We start from the raw sequence: 17,553 nt of genomic DNA, 5'->3' as shown, positions 1-17,553 counted from the left end.
GTGTGTGTGTGTGTGTGTGTGTGTGTGTGTGTGTGTGTGTGTGTGGCTGTGGCTGTGATAACAATAAGAAGGCAACTTCTCCTTTGAAAGGTAACTAAATTATGTGAATTAATTGGTTTGCCAATACTATTGGCATCTACAAAATGTCCGTGTGCTTGCCAATATCCGGAGGAATTTACAAGTCTCTCAGTTCATCTGTGTTCATTCTCACAGCTGGCAGCAAAATAAAGATAAATGAGAAGCCATTTGGAGCTGAAACTAAAGGGTGGGTTAGCCAGCTTCCCCAAAACTAGTTAGGCTTTGGAATGACAAAACCATACCCTTGCCTTCCTCTGGCAGTCTCATGCCAAGTCCCTGCCATCAAGAACCCAGTGAGGACACATACTGCCTCCTCTCCTCTGCCATAGTTATCGCAGGTCCCATACAAGTACAGTCTGAAAGCATAGGTCCCCAGGAGACAGAACCTTCTCAGGAGGCCTCAGGGAAATGGAAAAGGTCACCTTTGGCCCAGTTAACCCACGGCCTCAGAGGCCACTGAATGTCACCCGACAAAACAAAAAAGCAGCTCCTGCCTCCCAGTGACCCTCCCAGGTACATCCTTCTAAGCAGAGTTTAAGCACAAACTGCTGACTGCTGCCTATCTGTTCTCTCTCCTTGGACTGGGGGTAGCTGCTAAGGTGTGAAATGGATACACCCCACGGAGATTTCAAGTCTCAAAGCAAGCCACTGGCCTGCCTACTGAGACAAGCAGAAAAGAAAAGCCTGGGGTCAGACAGGCCTGGGGCATCAAACAATCTCTCATTCTCAGGTAAGGGTGCAGAGTTACTGCACATAATCATGTCAGAAAACAGTAGCATAGCAGAGGGGGGTGGGGTTGAGACTGAGATTGATTTGTTGTTAAAGCTGCCACTGAACAACATTTTGTTACATGCAGAGAGGACAGACCACCCTCCAGAAAGCAGGCCTGCCACTACAGGTGAGCCTGCCTTGGTGGGGGGTTTACAAAACCTGTAGAATAAAGTTGTTGGGGTTTTTTTTTAATTCTACAAAGAATGTTAAGGAATATTAGAAATAGTAAACTGACTTCAAATACTAAGAAGTGATTTTCCAGCTGCAGCTTTGCCTGCCATGCCTTGTCCTGAGTCTCTACCCCACCCACCACCTTCTGTTCTCTAACTGACCACAGTGAAAAGACTAGCTAGCAGAAGTGAGTCTGGCATGAGTCTGGGAAGGTCTGTGCCAGATTCCTCTAACATGCAACACTGGTGATATGTAATGGCTTATTATTATGCCAAACTTCTTGTTCTCTTGGGTCCAGGAGCATATTAAACATAAGGGGCCATTACCAGCATGGCACTTAGAATGCCAAGTGGGTTTGGGGGCAACTGCTGGTGCCAGGTGCTGAACAGAGCTCCCTCGCAGAACTCAACAGAACTGCCTAGGAGAGGGGAGAGGCAATGGGACTCACTGAGCCCCACAGTTCAGCAGTACACAAAATAACCATCTTGCATTTTAAACAATTTATTGCATAAAATAGGGTATGTGTCTGAATATATTTCATGCTACAGTGAAAAAAGTCTAAATTGCTGGCACTGCTGGAAATAAGGCTAGCTCTGCATGACACTTGATACCCAATGCAGGTGTTTATTTTTCCCAGCCTCTCCAAATACCTCAGTAACACACTGTTTCTGGCTGCAAATTCTTGCAACATAACCACTTTTTAAAATATATGTAACTTGGTAAACACCAGGGCACATTCCCAAATACCTTTCTTATATGACTCTGTGGACACTTGAGGATGTTCCTTGGGCATAACAGCCATCCATAGGTGACAAGACGACATACAGAAACGTCACACAATACAGTTTCCCTCATCCATATTTTTAAACATTAAGATAGTGCAACTCTTAAAACATACCATCACAACACAAATCAGTTCCTCTCACTCCTTTAACTTCTCCAACTTTATACCTTGGCACACAAAACAGGAGTTTCGACTCATATTTTTAAAACAAAATAAAAGTTTCACACCTTTGGAGAAAAAGCAAACTGGCTGACTCTTCCTCATGATAAGATATAATAATTCTTCCTTCTTTATTCAGTTACTTATAAAACAGGCCATTCTGGCCTCATTTATCTGTAGTCTCCTTTTGGAATTAAATATGTCAAAAATACCTCTGTGGGTCTTACTTTCATGATGTCTTCAAAGCAGCCTTCTCCGTTCTCTTTGCACGCCCTTTGCCAAGATTAGGCCATCTCTAGCCCTGACTCCACCCCGCCCCCAGATGAACACTGTGTGTGGCCAGACCAGATGGAAGTTTGTATTGTTTCAGTCTTGTTTGCATGCAATTCCCGTGAAAGGAATCAGAAACGAAGACCATGTTTGCACATTTGGTTTTACTCAGCTGTACCATGTAGAGCTGGAAAACACTGTGGCAGGGGGCCCTGCAGGCCTCGCTCTCTCGCACGTGCTCTCTCTCTCTCTCTCCCTGCCGAGGTTTTTCTCTCCTTGAAAAGTGCACTGTGGAGGGATTCAGACCAGGTCCCCAGGCTTCCTATCTTTGCCCTTGATGGGTACTATTGTGCCCTCTGAGTTGTTCGGCTGAAACTGTGGTCTGCTGCCCCTGTGTGCGTTGCTGTGCTGGTGGTGGTAGAACGAAGTGCCTGGGTAGTGACCCATCACCTCACTGTAGGTTGGAGGCGGCCCCTCCATCCTCCCGTTACTGCTACAGGTAGCTGCACTGATGCCTGAGTGGCTGCTTGGTGGGCATGGTCCCCCGTTGTACATAGAAATGTCTATCAAGTCACTGTCAAACACGGTTCGGTTGGGTGGGGCCCTCACAGACTCTCGGTTGAGTTCCATCTGCTGCTCTGGGTCCCGGAGTTGCAGGGTGCAGGGTCCCTGGTAAGGAGGTGGCTCCTCCCCATCTGACAGGGAGATGGTGGGAGGCAAGTCAATCTCGTGCTGCACGTAGGGGTAAGTGGGCTGGAAACGACTGAATGGATCCCGCTGGATGAAGGATGGAGTCGTAAACCTATCCCTGCCTCGTGGGGCACACATGATCTGGAAGGAAAAGAGAAGAGGCCTGAGAACATTCTCGGTGCAGCCATGACCAACAATGGAACAGGCTCAGGGAACCTCAAGCTTGCTTTGTGTTCACACCAGTTTTCACATGCCCCCCTCACACCATATCTCATGTAAAACAACACAGAACTTGTCCAGAATCAGGTGGGTTTTGGCAGGGGGGATTTTGTTTGTTTTAAAAGGACAGGGTTAGACTCACTATGTATTAGTGTATCCAGGAAGGCTAAACTTCAGTGGGGAACTGTAGATAACTGAAGATTTGGATAAAGTGGAGTACTTTGGGCAAGCGACAAGGATTCAAACGGGACGTCATGGAGTGGTGAGAAGAGGGCACTGGGATGAGGCAAAGAACATGGTGCAGTCCCCTACGTAAGGTCAGAGGTGAGCTCATCCACAAGCCTCCATGGCTTTACCCATAAAACATAAGGCAAGGCAGAGCATTTTGCCTTCTCAGGACCCCATCCATGATTGAGCAATAGGAGGAGGGGGTTTCTGAGGTTAAATACTTTTGTAAATAAATAAACATATCAGAAAAGTGACTTTCTGAAGAGGATTTCTAGACTTTTACCATCATTGCAATATAAGCTTACTATAGTTTTTAAAAATTATTTTTAGTTACTAATGTAAAAATTTTATATTTCAAAGTAAAATATGATTGTAAAAAAAATTCCCCCAAATAAACTCAGAGCACGTATTTATTTAGAACGGATCTCTTGGGAGTCTTCTTTGAAATGGTAGCATACAGGCTGCCTCTGTGTGAACGGTGAAAGAGAAAGTCAGAATAACAGAAAAGAGATATCATTCCAAATACGGAAATCCACAAAAGATGCCAAAAGAGGAGGAGCGGGGAAGCAACACAGGGAAGTGAGCTGAGCACGGCCTCAGCCACTCAGTTCCCTGGCTGCCAAGGGAGGAAGCAGAAATTATTCTCAAAAGGTAAGTCGGGAGGAAAGCCTGGCAGCCCTCCCCAGCCTCAGAGCCAATCACAGTCAGATCAGCAGCAGAGAAAAATCCCCATTCTGTCACACTTTATGACTTAGGGGGAGGGTGGGCAGCACCACCACCACACTGAGATGGGGTCTCAGTTAAAAAACAGAGCTACCCCCAGAGATCAAGACCAGGGAACAGCTGCAGGTCAGCCAACCTCAGTTTGCCCTGACATAGGCCCTGGATGAGGGAAGACACACAGAAGCAGTCCTAGACAGTAGGAGGGATAGGAAGTAACAGGCCAAAGCAAGGTGACAACATGAGGTTGGGTTCATGCTAGGAAGAGCCTGTCTTACTCGGGATGGCTGGGAACAAATGTGTTGGATTGAGGACAACCTTGGAATTCAATATTCTGAGCATGAGGCCAGTAAGCAGATGAGATGCTAGAGCCACCTACCTGCCCTTCACTGCTAGAAAGTGAGTGAGCTTTGAAGTCCCAGGACTGTACTCAATACTGTATGCTGCACCCCTCCAGCAGGGTGACGAGTAGGAGATCTTGAATGGAGAAAGAGAGTTCCTCCACCTGGGTCAGCCTCAGTGCTTTCAAAGTCCTGGGGAGACACTCCCCAGCTAGAGCATTAGCCACCCTAGCATTATGTTCAGGGAGTCTCCAGAGGATGAGACAGCCTGCCCAGCCCTCCACTGCAAAGCTAAGCGTGGCCACCAGAGACTCAAACTGCCAAGCACAGCTCTGCCAGCTATCATCCTTTGTCCAGTACTGACTCAGCAATGGGAGGCCCAAGACCAAAACCGCAACTGCTCCGGCTCTGTGCATCTAACTGGAGGTCTCCAGCTTTCAGGGACCCAGAAATATGTCCCAATGACACATCTTTATTCACCTTTGGGATTCCTTTTATAAATCAAAAGAATATATATTTTCTTTATCTGTGTGGGGGATTGGGAGGGGGATACACGGACCTCAGCATATATGTAGCAATCAGAGGACCACTTGGGGGAATTTCTTCTTGCCTTACACCATGTGGGTCCTAGGAAGAGAACATGGGAATCTGGCTTGACAGCAAGCACCCATCTCACTGGACCACGGTTCCATTTTTACTACACACACACCAGGGTTTTTTACTTGCATTTAAGAATGTCTTGTGTTTTTATTATTCTCCTTCTCACACTCATTTGGTTTTTTTTTTTATGCATCTTTCGATTACTGAACAATAGTTTCTCTTTCTTTTAATTGTCTTCTATCTTTTTGTTCAAGTTTCTCCCTTCCCCCTTTCTATATTTAATAGTATTTTGACTTCATATTATTGTGTTTGTAAAGTTATTACATTTATTTACACGCATACACTTCATTCACACACAGCACACGTGTGAAGGTCAAGAGACAGTTTTCAGGGGTGTGTTCTCTCCCTTTCCCCATGTGGGTGTTTGGGACCACACACAGGTCACCAGGGTTGGCAGCAAGCACCTTTACTCACTAAGCCATCCCATTGGCCCTTTAAGCAGTGGTTCTCAGCCTATGGGTAGTTAACACCTCTGGGGCTTGGCTGACACTTTCACAGGGGTCACATATCAGATATTTACATTGCATTAGAATTTATAACAGCAACATCACAGTTACGAAGAAACAATGAAATAATTTTAAGGCTGGAGGTCACCATGACATGAGAAACTATATTAAAGGGTCACAGCCTTAGGAAGGTTGAGAACCACTGCTAAATGACTCTTACAGGTGTATGTGTAGGTGTGTGTGTGTGTGTGTGTGTGTGATTGCTTGTCTGTTTCTTCCCTCCCCTTGCATTTATCTGAATTGTTACTGAGCTTACACATCATTGAGAAATCTTTATTTTTCTTCTCCTCCTAATCTCTTGCTCTTCATTCCTTCCTTTGATAATATTTCTCCAACTCTCCTCTTCTTGCTCAGTTATTTGATCTTGCTTCCCCTGTGCTTACACCTGTGCTTACCCCTGTTTCCTTTCTCTGCCTCATTCACTTGCTATTTCTTTTTGTTGTTTGTTTGTTTGTTTGTTTTCTGAGACAAGGTGTCACTGTGTAGCTTTGGCTGTTCTGGACTTGCTTTGTAGACCAAGCTGGCCTTGAACTCATGGCGATCCTCCTGCCTCTGCCTCCCAAGTGCTGGGATTAAAGGTGTGTACCACCACGCCCGGCCATTCACTTACTATTTCTATACTTAAACTAAGCAATTTTAAATCTATAGCACACTCATACCATAGTTTTGCTATTTTCAGCTTTTATATATATATATATATATATATATATATATATATATTTTTTTTTTTTTTTTTTTTTTTTTTTTTTCCTTTTTGAGACATGGTCTCTTTTCATCACCCTGGGTGGCCTGGAACTTACTGCATACCAGGCTGGCCTGGAACTCACAGAGATCTGTCTGCCTTTACCTCCCAAGTTCTATGATTAAAGGTATGCACCACCATACTCAGCTTATACATGGTCTTCTTGGTGATATATTAGTGAGCGATCATTGAGGTTAAGTGAATTTCCATATCAAGTATGACATGTTTTTACTGCTGTTACAACAGTTTGTTGTTTTGTTTTGTTTTGTTTTTCTGCATGGTGCTGGGGATTGAGCATTCAAGAATAGGTTGCTTGATAAAGACCACACTCCCACAAGGTAAATGATATCCACACTAAGAGATGTACACTTTGCAATAAAGAAATACAAAAAACATGAAAGAGTAAGGCAGCATGACTCCACAGAAGATCATAACTACTCAACTGCTCAACTCAAAGATACATAAAATACTGGATGAAAATTTCTAATTATTTTTCTGGTAAAAGAGAATGCAAACAAGATCAATTCATTCCAGAACCTGGAACATAGAAACATAGAAAAAAAATCAACAAAGTAGATAAGAAATTGATCACACACACACACACACACACACACACACACACACACACACACACACACGTAAAGTCAACAACATAGAAGAAAATGTCAGCAAGGAAGCTGAAATATGGGGAGATTGAAAACACAAATGATAAAAGTGCAAAGTCTACGGAATAAAATAAAAAACACAATTGAAATCTCCACCAATAAACTCACTTAAGCAAAAGAGATATATCAAGGCAAGGCTGACAAAACAATACATTCAAACATAATAAGAGGGGAAAAATTAACAATAATGGCAATAGCTAAGAAATCTAGGACCAACTCAAAAGTCTCCAGGATATAAAAATAGAGTAGAGATGAACTTTAAAGACGTTGAGCATTCAAAGAAACAGAAAATTGTCCCAAATCTAGAGAAAAGGACAGACACAGGCAATGAGAACTCAAAATGGACATGACCAGAGGAGAACTCCAGGGCATTTTATAGTTAAGACAGCAAAAATGCAAATCAAAGAAACAATATTAAAAACGGTAAGTAAAAAATACAAACTCACCTACAAAGGCAGGGACATCAGACTAACATCAACCTCTACAGAAAGCCTACAAGCCAAGAGAACATGGGATGACAGATTTCAATCCCTGAAAATAAAGAATTGTTGGTTGGTCTATCCAGAGGAGCTATGTTTTAAGATTGCCAGAGAAATAAGTACATCTCAAGACAGGCACAAACTAAAGCATTTCTGAGCTTTAAGGCAAAGACTAGAGGCAACTTAAAAGGAATGCTATGTCCAGAGGAGGAAGAAACAACAGGAAAAAATAAACTTCACGAGAGTCAGCTAGAATCACAATGCACAAAAGTGGTAGGTAGAAGTTAGTAAACATTTCCCAATAACAACCTTAAATGTAAACAGCTTAAATTAACCTAATAAAGAGGTACAGACTGGATGCGTGGATTAAAAAAAAAAAAAAAAATTATACCCAACTTCTCTTGTCTCCAAGAAACATACCTCACTGGCAAAGGCACCAACAGGTTTCTTTTTCTAAATATAAACCAGAAAGAAGGCCTAGGCTTTCAGGGGTATGCAGACAATGTGACAAGGGTTGCCACTGGAGCAATGAGTGTAGACTCAAAAAGAGATATTCAAGGTAATTTCCTACCATTTGGAAATGGCCTTGAGGGCCTCACTCAAGGCCCCACAGCAAAAATAATGAGATGTTTCAGTCAAGAAACAACAGTAGTTGAGAGACACGGCATTATAGAAAAAAAAAACTGTGGAATTAAATCACCCTATATACTATAAGGATTGTTAAAATCAGAGTGGAAATCAGTGAAGGTTTTGTATTGGGGACAGGATTTGCTTATATTGCTTAATTCATTGAAAATGTCTCTAAAACTTCCTGCTACACACAGCACAATTAGTAGCTTAAAACAGAGGAGGGGAAATGCGGTGAGAATTCTATAATTTTTAGTTTCTATAAAAGACAGAAATATATAATAATATGTTTTCATTTTAATCCCAAGTGTGTGGATATGGGGCTTTTTTTTTTTTTTTTTTTTGACTGTCTGTAACAGCTAACTGACTATGATTTGCCTCATGCTCTAGCAGGGGATGTGGTTTTGCCAGCTGCAGATAGTTTCTGTGGCTGTATGATATTTGGAAGTCTGGGATTTCTTCAGAGGGTATATAAATGCTAGGGCCCCAAGAGGCAGGATTTGTGGTTGTTGGTTGTTTTCAGTTAGTAGTCATTCTCAAAAAAGAAACAAGAAATAAACTAGATTCAGGCTCTCTCTCCCCTTTATCCTTTTTTTTCTTTCATCTAGTGATAGGGGGTGAAACCAAGGGGATAAAGAGTGGGGTAAAAAGAACCCACAACATAGCAAAGACAAGCCATAACTATCACACTTTCAGCTAATTGTTCTCACAGATATGTACAAAGTTCTCTAAGAAACATTCCAAAAATGCTTGCTCATCAATATTTATTGTTACCTTACTCACCTCATCCAGGGAATAAAACTAGCCTAGATATCCATCAACAGATGAATGGACGGAGAAAATGTTGAGCATATACACCATAGAGTTTTGTGGAGGCATAAAGGAAAACGAAATCATGACATGTGCAAGAAAATGGATGGAACTGATATCATTGTTAAGTAAAACAAACCAACTTCAGAAATGCTATTTTTTTAGTGTAGTTTAAAGTGTATGGGGGAGGGGAGGGAGGGAAGGAGGGAGAGAGAGCGGGAGAAAGAGAGAGAGAGAGACAGAGAGAGTGTGTGTGAGTGTGTGTTATGAAGCTAGAAAGAGAACATGAGGCGGTAAAAAAAAAAAAAAGATCTTAATGAAAGTTAAAAAGAAACTGTAGAATATGTGTGATAAGAATCAAAAGAGAGGCAGAGGCAGGAGGATCTCTGTGAGTTTGAAGCTAGCCTGGTCCACAAAGTGAGACCAGGACAACCAAGGCCACATAGAAAAACTCTGTCTTGAAACAAAACAAAAAGAATCGAAAGAGGCTATTGGAGGGAGGAAGGAAACCGATCAGAGAGGAAGGCATCAGAAGATATGGAGAAGACAGAGGGGGAGGAAATGAAATGTGAACAAGTATGACACACATGTATGGAGAGAACATAATAAAGCCCGTTACTTCTAATGCTCATATAAAAATTAATTATAAATAATTATTTATTATTATTATTATTATTAAATAAAATAAATAAATCTCCTTGCTTTATCCCAAATGTCTTCTAGAAAACAAATGCTACATGCATGAGTGCATCAGGGGTGGGTGGGTGGGTGTGTGTGTGTGTGTGTGTGTGTGTGTGTGTGTGTGTGTGTGTGTGTGTCTATCCACTGACTGGTCTCAAACCATATTTTGTACTTAAAAGCACTATTTTAATAATTCAGTATGTGACAAAGTTAAAAACGAATGAGTTTTATCTATTGTAGAATCAAATATACAACTTGACTAGGATGACAAGAAGGAAAGATGTAATGGTGAAATTGTGGCAACATCAGAACCCTAACTGAATGGTTCTAGGTTAAAATTCTCTATTGACTCTTAATAAAAGTCGGACAATGTCTTAGTCCTAAAGTTTCTTCCAAAACCAATTCTATTGACCACTCTCTATGAACTAGGCATATGTTAAGTAAATCTACCTTATGTCTGCATCTTTATTCCTCTTCTCTAGAATATAGATATTTATGTTAATGGCATTAAGAAAGACTGGCATGGGTTCTGATTAGGCCACAGAGTACTGGAGACCAGAAGGGCAACCACCATAACATCTTTATTTTTTTAACAGGTGGATACTGAGAAGCTCTCCTAAGAGAGTTTTTGTTTAGTTTGACTGACAATATCTATGTGGGCCCCAACAAATGTCATTGTTCCATGATCTTTTTACACCTAAGTTTTGTTACTTGTACATTTATATTGACATACTTAAAATTCAGATTCTTGAAGCGCATTATGAAACATGTCTTTATTCCCAGTTGGGAAGGCAGAAGCCAGTGGACCTCTGCGAGTTCAAGGCTAGGCTGATCTACATAGCAAGTTCCAGGCCAAAAGGTGCTATAGGGTGATACTCTGCTTCAAAAACTTCATATTATTAAAATGGATATGTGAGAAGATCTCATGCTATTTGATCGGCACAAACCATGCCTACACTTACAAAGCTCAATTGGTAGTTCTAAGACAGTGCAATGCTCAGCAATGTTCAACCCATTCTCTGAATAGAGTTGAGACACATGGCTCTAAGGAAAAATCCTTTTTTGTCCCTTTTAACCAACGTTACAGAAAATGACTTCATCCTAAAGTTGATTTCAAATCCAAAGCTGTGGCCATGACTTCTCCCCCCAGCCTCCACCTTACCTCTGAAGCCCCTGGCCGCTGCACGGAGCTGTCAGAAGGCCACAGGGACCCTTCCTGGAGGTGGGGAGGAGAAAAGTGAGGAACAAGAGATGAGAAAATCATTCGTTTCATAGAATAGCAATACTGTCCCCCAAAACTTTAAACCCAAATATTTGAAACAAGAATAACTTGGCTGTTTGGACAATGGTTGACTTGTCTAAAACAGGAAACAGCTGATCCCTTTGAATGCCTCATATCTAAGTGGAAGGCTGTGACCCAACAGAACAATTTGAAAGCTTAGATCCCAGACATAATGGATTTGCAATCAGTCTTCAACTCATCTATGTAATTATGCGCTTCAAATGACCATCAAACTGTACACAGTTGGTATCTACACTGCGATAGTCCCTGGGCTAGATGAGCTCTGAGAGGCCTCACCAAAAGAATGAATCATCATGGCCTGCCAGGACCAAGTGCCACCCCCCCCCCATCACCACACAGCCTGAAATCTGTGGCTGCCACAAGAGACTGCCCACAAGCAGTTTCCAAAAGCCTGGATGACATTCCAAGATCTTCTATTGAGTTTATTCTTCAGCCTGAACATCCACAGATATAATCTGATAACTAGGGACTGTCTTTTCAAGGAATGTTTGTTTTGGCAAAGGCCCACAAGATAGCATAACATTCACTGCCCAGTTTGAGGACCTGAGTTTGATTCCCAGAATTTGAATGGCAGTTGGAGAGACGTGACTCCTCAAAGTTATTACCTCACATGAACCAGGGAACAAAACCAAACTTAAATACACTCATGAATACACATATACATACATAGTGCATACATACATAATTGAGATTTTTTAAATTTACAGATCTAACAAAAACTTACTTGGCCCGTCATGCCTTTCAGGCACTTGGCAGAATGCTGAACTGAGATGATTTAGTGTGGTCACTCCCTGGGGCTACTACCCTCTGCATAATCAGTGGGTGCCTAATCACGTTCTAATGGAAGGCCAAGTCTGCTTGTCTAGACATTTTCCTCTCTGTGTTCATCCTGCCTTACCCTCTACAACAATGGCCTCTTTTGTCTCTAGAGAGACGGCCTTTCTAACATGAGGAACTCAATGGTTTCTCTTCATTTTATGCATTTCTACATGCACTTTTTGAAGCCTCGTATTAACACATTAGCTCAGCCAGCTAATTAGCTGTCCATTAAGGGTAGCCATAACCACAGACCTCAATGTGGAATCTGTATCATGCAATGCTCCTGATGATAGGGAGACATTGGACAAAGTTGATTCCAAATCACCTTGCACTTTTTAAGGCTGATAATATGCTTTCTTTCTTTTTTTTTTTTTCTCTTGGATTTTTTCGTACAATCAAATTGTCACCATGAGTGGACACATTGGTTTTTTTTTTTTTCCTCCAGATTATATAGCAGACAGTTCTACACTTTTGATCACCAAAGTAGGAGGAGAACATTTTCTTCTCTGTGAGGCTCTATGTGGGGAAAGCCTAGACAGTTATAAACATGCAAAGTGAGAGGCTTTCCTGTAGCAATGCTGCTCCATCTATGTCTATAAAAGGCCAATGACTCATATGTGCATGTGTGTGAGACAGATTATACCTTATTTAGATGCAGGCTATGCTATGGTTTGAATGAAGAAATGTTCCTCATAGACTCGTGCATTTGAATACATGGTCCCCAGTTGATGGGGCTGTTGGGAAGGTCATGGAGATAAAGCCTTGCTGGAGAAACTATATTACTATAGATAGACTTTGAGGGTTTATAGCCTCACTCAACTTCCTGTTCCTTCTTTCTGCTTCCTATGTGAAGATGAAATGTGATCTATCAGTTCCTGCTCTTGACACCATGCCATGCCTTCCCCAGGATTATGGAATCTCCCTCTGGAACCATAAGCTAAAAATTATCTTCCTTAAGTTACTTTTGGTGATGGTATTTTATTAAAGCAATGAAAATAACTAATACAGGCTATACATATACAAACTATATAGTTTATATACAACAGTCTATAGTTTACACATAATAAACTATATGTATGTGTGCATCTGTGTGTGTGTGTGTGCAGTGAGAATTTTGGTTTCTTTAAAAATATGAATAATGTTATGTGAATATGTTTTTGTTTTATTCTCAGATGTGGGATACAGGGCTGCTTCAGACTGACCACAGCAGCTAACTATGATTTCTCTTGTGCTCTGGCAGGGGTGTGATTTTGCTAGCCAAAGATACTTTACATTTGGAATCCTCTTGAGGGGATATAAATGTAAGAGCGCTGAGAGAGCCTTACAGTAGCTGCTGCTCCCCTTGCTTCTGATGCCCCTGTTTGCTCCTGCTACTGTTGCTGGTTGCTGTTTGCTCCTGCTACTGTAGCTGGTTGCTGTTTGCTCCTGATACTATTGCTGGTTTCTGTTTGCTCCCGCTACTGTTGCTGGTTGTTGTTTGCTCCTGATACTGTTGCTGGTTGCTGAGTACTCCTAGTGCTGCTTCTGGTTGCTGTTTTCTGTGTTGCTGGCTGCTGGTTGGAGATATCCTCATGATGATCAAACTCACCCCAAGGAACTTGATACCCCTAATCAACAGGAACTAGTCTAATACTACTTATGTCCACTTTCCATGCTAACCTTCTTTCTCTTCTACTTAGTGTTAGGGGGTTGGAAGGAATGGGGTGATGTAGGGATGTAGGAAAAAGAACCCACTAAAGTAGCCACAAGCCTAGCTACATGTGTGTGTGTTGCCTTTTATGTTAAGCACACTTTGAATTGGTCTAGAGCAGTGGTTCTCAACCTTCCTAATGCTAAGATACTTTAATACAGTTCCTTTGGTCACGGTTACCCACAACCATACAGTTATTTCATTGCTACTTCATAGTTGTAATTTTGCTGTATTATGAATCAGAATGTAAATATCTGATATGCAGGATATCTCATGTATGATCCCAAAAGGGGTCACAACCCACAGGTTAAGAACCACTGGTCTAAAGTTTTATCTCAGCCCTGAAACTTGTCTCCTCAAGGAGCACAGCGTGAAGACTGGGGCACTGGACTACCCTGGGAGTTTTGATGTTTTATTCACATATGTATGGAAAGGGGACACAGACAGTTTACAGTTTTGAAGGCTTGAAAACACACATTTACTTTCTCCTTTACATTTGAGAAATCAGTTTCATGTTTTGTTTTTGATTGCTCTTAGAACAGAGAACAACCTTAGCATTTCACAAATCCTACCTGTTTGACCAAAAAAAAAAAAAAAAAAAAAAAGTCAGCATAGAGAGAAAGATGATCTGATCATCAAAATCCATGTCTTTATTATTTAAAAAAGTTAGAATATGTCATTTGTAGATCAGGAGCACAAAGACTAATTCCTTGCTCTGCCCCCCCCCCCCCCCGCATTTTGGGTGGGCTGTGAGGAAATAAGAAATGTTCCCAATGTGATGGTACTTGAAGGGGGCTGGGAAGTAGTTTGGTCATGAGAATAGAGTCATTGTGAACACAATTAGTTCTCTTGTAAGAGTAGACCAGAGAGCTACCAAGCTATCTTCCTCCATATAAGATGTACAGGACATTAGACACCAGGCCAGAAGCAGGTCATACTTACAATTGGACCATGGCACCATGTTTTACAATGTACCATAAACTCTGACTTCCAGTATCCAGAATGGTGGTAAATGAATATCAATTTTCTATAATATAATCAATCCATGATGATGTTTTACAGCAACCAATACAGACTTTTATAGTTTTAGCTTTTACATTTATATTTTTTAAAAAGCCATTTTAATGCTTAGATGTGCTGTAAGATTAGGATTTGTCCTTAATATTTGCCATGTGGAGATCTAGCCACCAATACCCATTTTCTAATTGAGGGGTTTTGGCATCCCTGTTGGCCACTTTTGGCCATCTTTGGAAAAGGCTTATTTCAGAACTGTCTAACATATTCCACTGATTATCCAAATGCCACAATTTTAAGTATTGTTGGCTTTATGTTGAGTTTTGAGATAAAGAACTACAAGACCACCTCCTGAATTTGTTGTTTTCCTTTAAAGTCATTTTGGCTACTGATGGTCCCTGAGGATATCATAACAATTGTCAGATGGATTTTTGTTTTACATTTCTACAAAAAGCACCACTGGACTGTATCTGTAGATACTAAAGACTTTCAAAAATATTAAGATGTCAGTATTTTATTAATGTATAGAGGATGTCTTTTCCATTTCTTTGTGTCTTCTTTAGATTTTCAGCCGCATTTAAACTCACCATAAATTGATTTGGTGGTTTTATTTAATTTTAAAATTTGAAAATTTTATTAAACCATAAGTCGTTAGTCTCTGTTAATTTTAGTTTGAAGTTTTTAATTCTATTGTAAATGGAAACATTTTCTAAAATTCCTTATAAAAAAAAATCAGACCATAAATATTGTTAGTTTAAAGAAACGCAGCTGATTCTGAGCACTGATTTTGCGTCCTGCTGCTTTGCTGGATTTCACTTAGTAGTTGTAACATGGTTGTCTTTGTTTTGGTAGACTCCTCAAGGTTTTCTATGTATAAGATTGTGTCATCTGCTCACAGGTAACCTTTCTTCATCGGTTCCCATTAGGGAGTTGTGCTGACTAATATTATGCCAACTTGACATAAGGTAGAGTCATCTGAGAGAAAGAAACCTCAATTAAAAAAAAAAACAATGCCTTTGTAAGATCAGGCAGTAGGCAAGCCTATAAGGCTTTTCATAATAAATGACTGACGTGGGAGGGCCCAGCCCATCATGGGTAGGGCCATCCCTGGTGCTATGAGAAAAGAGGCTGAGCAAGCCATGAGGAACAAGCCAGGAAACAGCTTCCTCTATAGTCTCTGCATCAGCTCCTGCCTCTAGGTTCCTGCCTTGCTTGAGTTCCTGCCTAGACTTCTTCAGTGGTGAACTGTGACATATATGTGCGGGCAAAATAAAATCTTTCCTCCTCAAGTTGTTTTTGGTTATGGTGTTTCACCACAGCAATAGAAACTTTAGCTAAGACAAATGCCTTTTGTTTCTTCTGGCCAACCATTCTGACTAGAAGTTCCAACAAACACTATTGTAAACAGAGAAGGCAAAAATCGGGCATCTTTATCTTGTTCCTGATCTTAGAAGAAAGTTTTAGTATTTTACTATTGATTATGTTTTTTTCTGTCTCATTCTCATAGATGAATAAAAAAGTTAATATATTGAAGTTTCCTCTTCCCATTCATTTTAGCCAAGAATTTCTTTTAATGCAATGATGTTGAATCGTACCAAATACATCCTCTGTACAATTGAGATGGTCACGTGTGTGTTCTTCCTACCTCTTTGTTCTGGTACTTAGGTGTATAGCACTGACTGATTTCTATATTCTAAGCCAGCCTTACATTCCAGAAATAAACCTCACTTGGCCATGGCGTATAATTCTTTTGAAATGATGTTGAAATCATTTCTATTATTTTATTGAAGATTTTTATGTCAATGTTCATAAAGGAGACTCGTTTTTGGCTTTCTCTGCTTTGCACCTTTGTCCTTCAGTATTGGGAATGCTGGCCTCTTAGAATGAGTCAAGGAACTGCCCCACGTTTTCAGTTCTCTGGAAGGGGTTGAGAAGGGGAGGCATCAGCTCTTTCACATTTGGTAGGGACTCCTAGTTCATCCATCTGAACTTCCTTTGTTATGAAGGTATCTTCGTTACACTTTCTCTTGCTACAATTAAAAAAAAAAAAAAAGATCAAAGGCAACTCAGGGAGAAAAGAGTTTAATTCACCTTATAGATTCACATCACAGCCTGCCACTGAGGAAAGTCGGGGCAGGAACTCCAGGCCAGAGTCCAGAGATAGGAACTGATGTGGAGGACATCCAAAAGAGCTTCTTCCTGCTTCTTCTGTCTCATTCAGCCTGCTTTCTTGTACTACCTGGCACCGCTAGCCGGTGGGGCGGCACCACTCACAATTAGCTGGGCTCTCTCAAATTAATCCAGAAAATGCACCACAGGCTTGCCCACAGTGTTAGCATACCTGCCCGGAGTCTGCCTAGAAACCAATGATGTCATTACTTTCCCACCACTAGATGTGCCCCTGCCCAGTATATAAAAAGAGCAAACCCACCCTGTCTGTCTGTCTGTCTGTCTGTCTGTCTCTCTCTCTCTCTCTCTCTCTCTCTCTCTCTCTCTCTCTCTCTCTCTCGGTACCACTCCCCGTTTCCTGCTCTCCAACATTTCTACAAATAAACCTCCTTATCATATCTGTTGCCTGGCATCTTATTTTTCATATTTAATACACAGGCCAGTCTAATGGGGCCATTTTTTTCTACTGGGGTTCCTTCTCCCCCAAATGATTCTAGCTTGTGTCATGTTGACATAAGATTAGCCAGCCTAGGGTGTATTATTTATTTTTCTTGGCTAAAGCAATTTAAAGGATGAAAGATGGATTTTGGCTCACAGCATAAGAGGAAGCATCCACTCTAGCAGGGACGCTATGGCAACAGGATCAGCTCATGCCTGTGATGGTGGGATTGGCTCTTGCAGGGAAGCTTAGAGAAGGACCAGAAGCAAGTCTAGGCTATAAAATTCAAGAACCACCTCTAACAAGACGCTTCCTCCATCTAGATCTCACCTAAGGATTTTACAGCCTCCTGAAACAGTGTCACCAGATAGGGACCAAGCACTCAAATACGTTAAGCAAAAGAAAACAGGAAGCTTTCTACGCAACTGTTCAATCCCCTTACTAGTTAAATGTATGTTCAGGTTTTTCTATTCCTTCTCAAGTCAGTTTTTGGTAAGGTGTTTCTAACCATTTGCCTG

General features: G+C 41.2%; 1 protein-coding gene across 8 annotated transcripts in view; it reads right to left on the bottom strand.

Moving 5' to 3' along the window:
- Positions 1–1,101: 1,101 nt before the first annotated feature.
- Positions 1,102–17,553, bottom strand: part of Ldlrad4 (low density lipoprotein receptor class A domain containing 4) — a 341,846-nt gene continuing 325,394 nt past the window's right edge. For 6 of the 8 annotated variants that reach the window (XM_051163513.1, XM_051163515.1, XM_051163518.1 and 3 more), the window contains 2 exons: positions 10,764–10,817; positions 1,102–3,064 (listed from right to left, as the gene is read on the bottom strand). In XM_051163513.1, coding sequence (XP_051019470.1) covers positions 2,534–3,064; positions 10,764–10,817 — 585 coding nt within the window. In that variant the 3' untranslated portion in view covers positions 1,102–2,533. The remainder of the gene's footprint in view (positions 3,065–10,763; positions 10,818–17,553) is intronic. The other 2 variants (XM_051163516.1, XM_051163519.1) reach the window with 1 other exon arrangement.

Source organism: Acomys russatus, chromosome 20, assembly GCF_903995435.1.
Source record: "Acomys russatus chromosome 20, mAcoRus1.1, whole genome shotgun sequence".
Taxonomy (NCBI): Eukaryota; Metazoa; Chordata; class Mammalia; order Rodentia; family Muridae; genus Acomys; species Acomys russatus.
The sequence above is the reverse complement of the archived record's forward strand: the minus strand, read 5'-3'. Positions and strand labels throughout refer to the sequence as shown.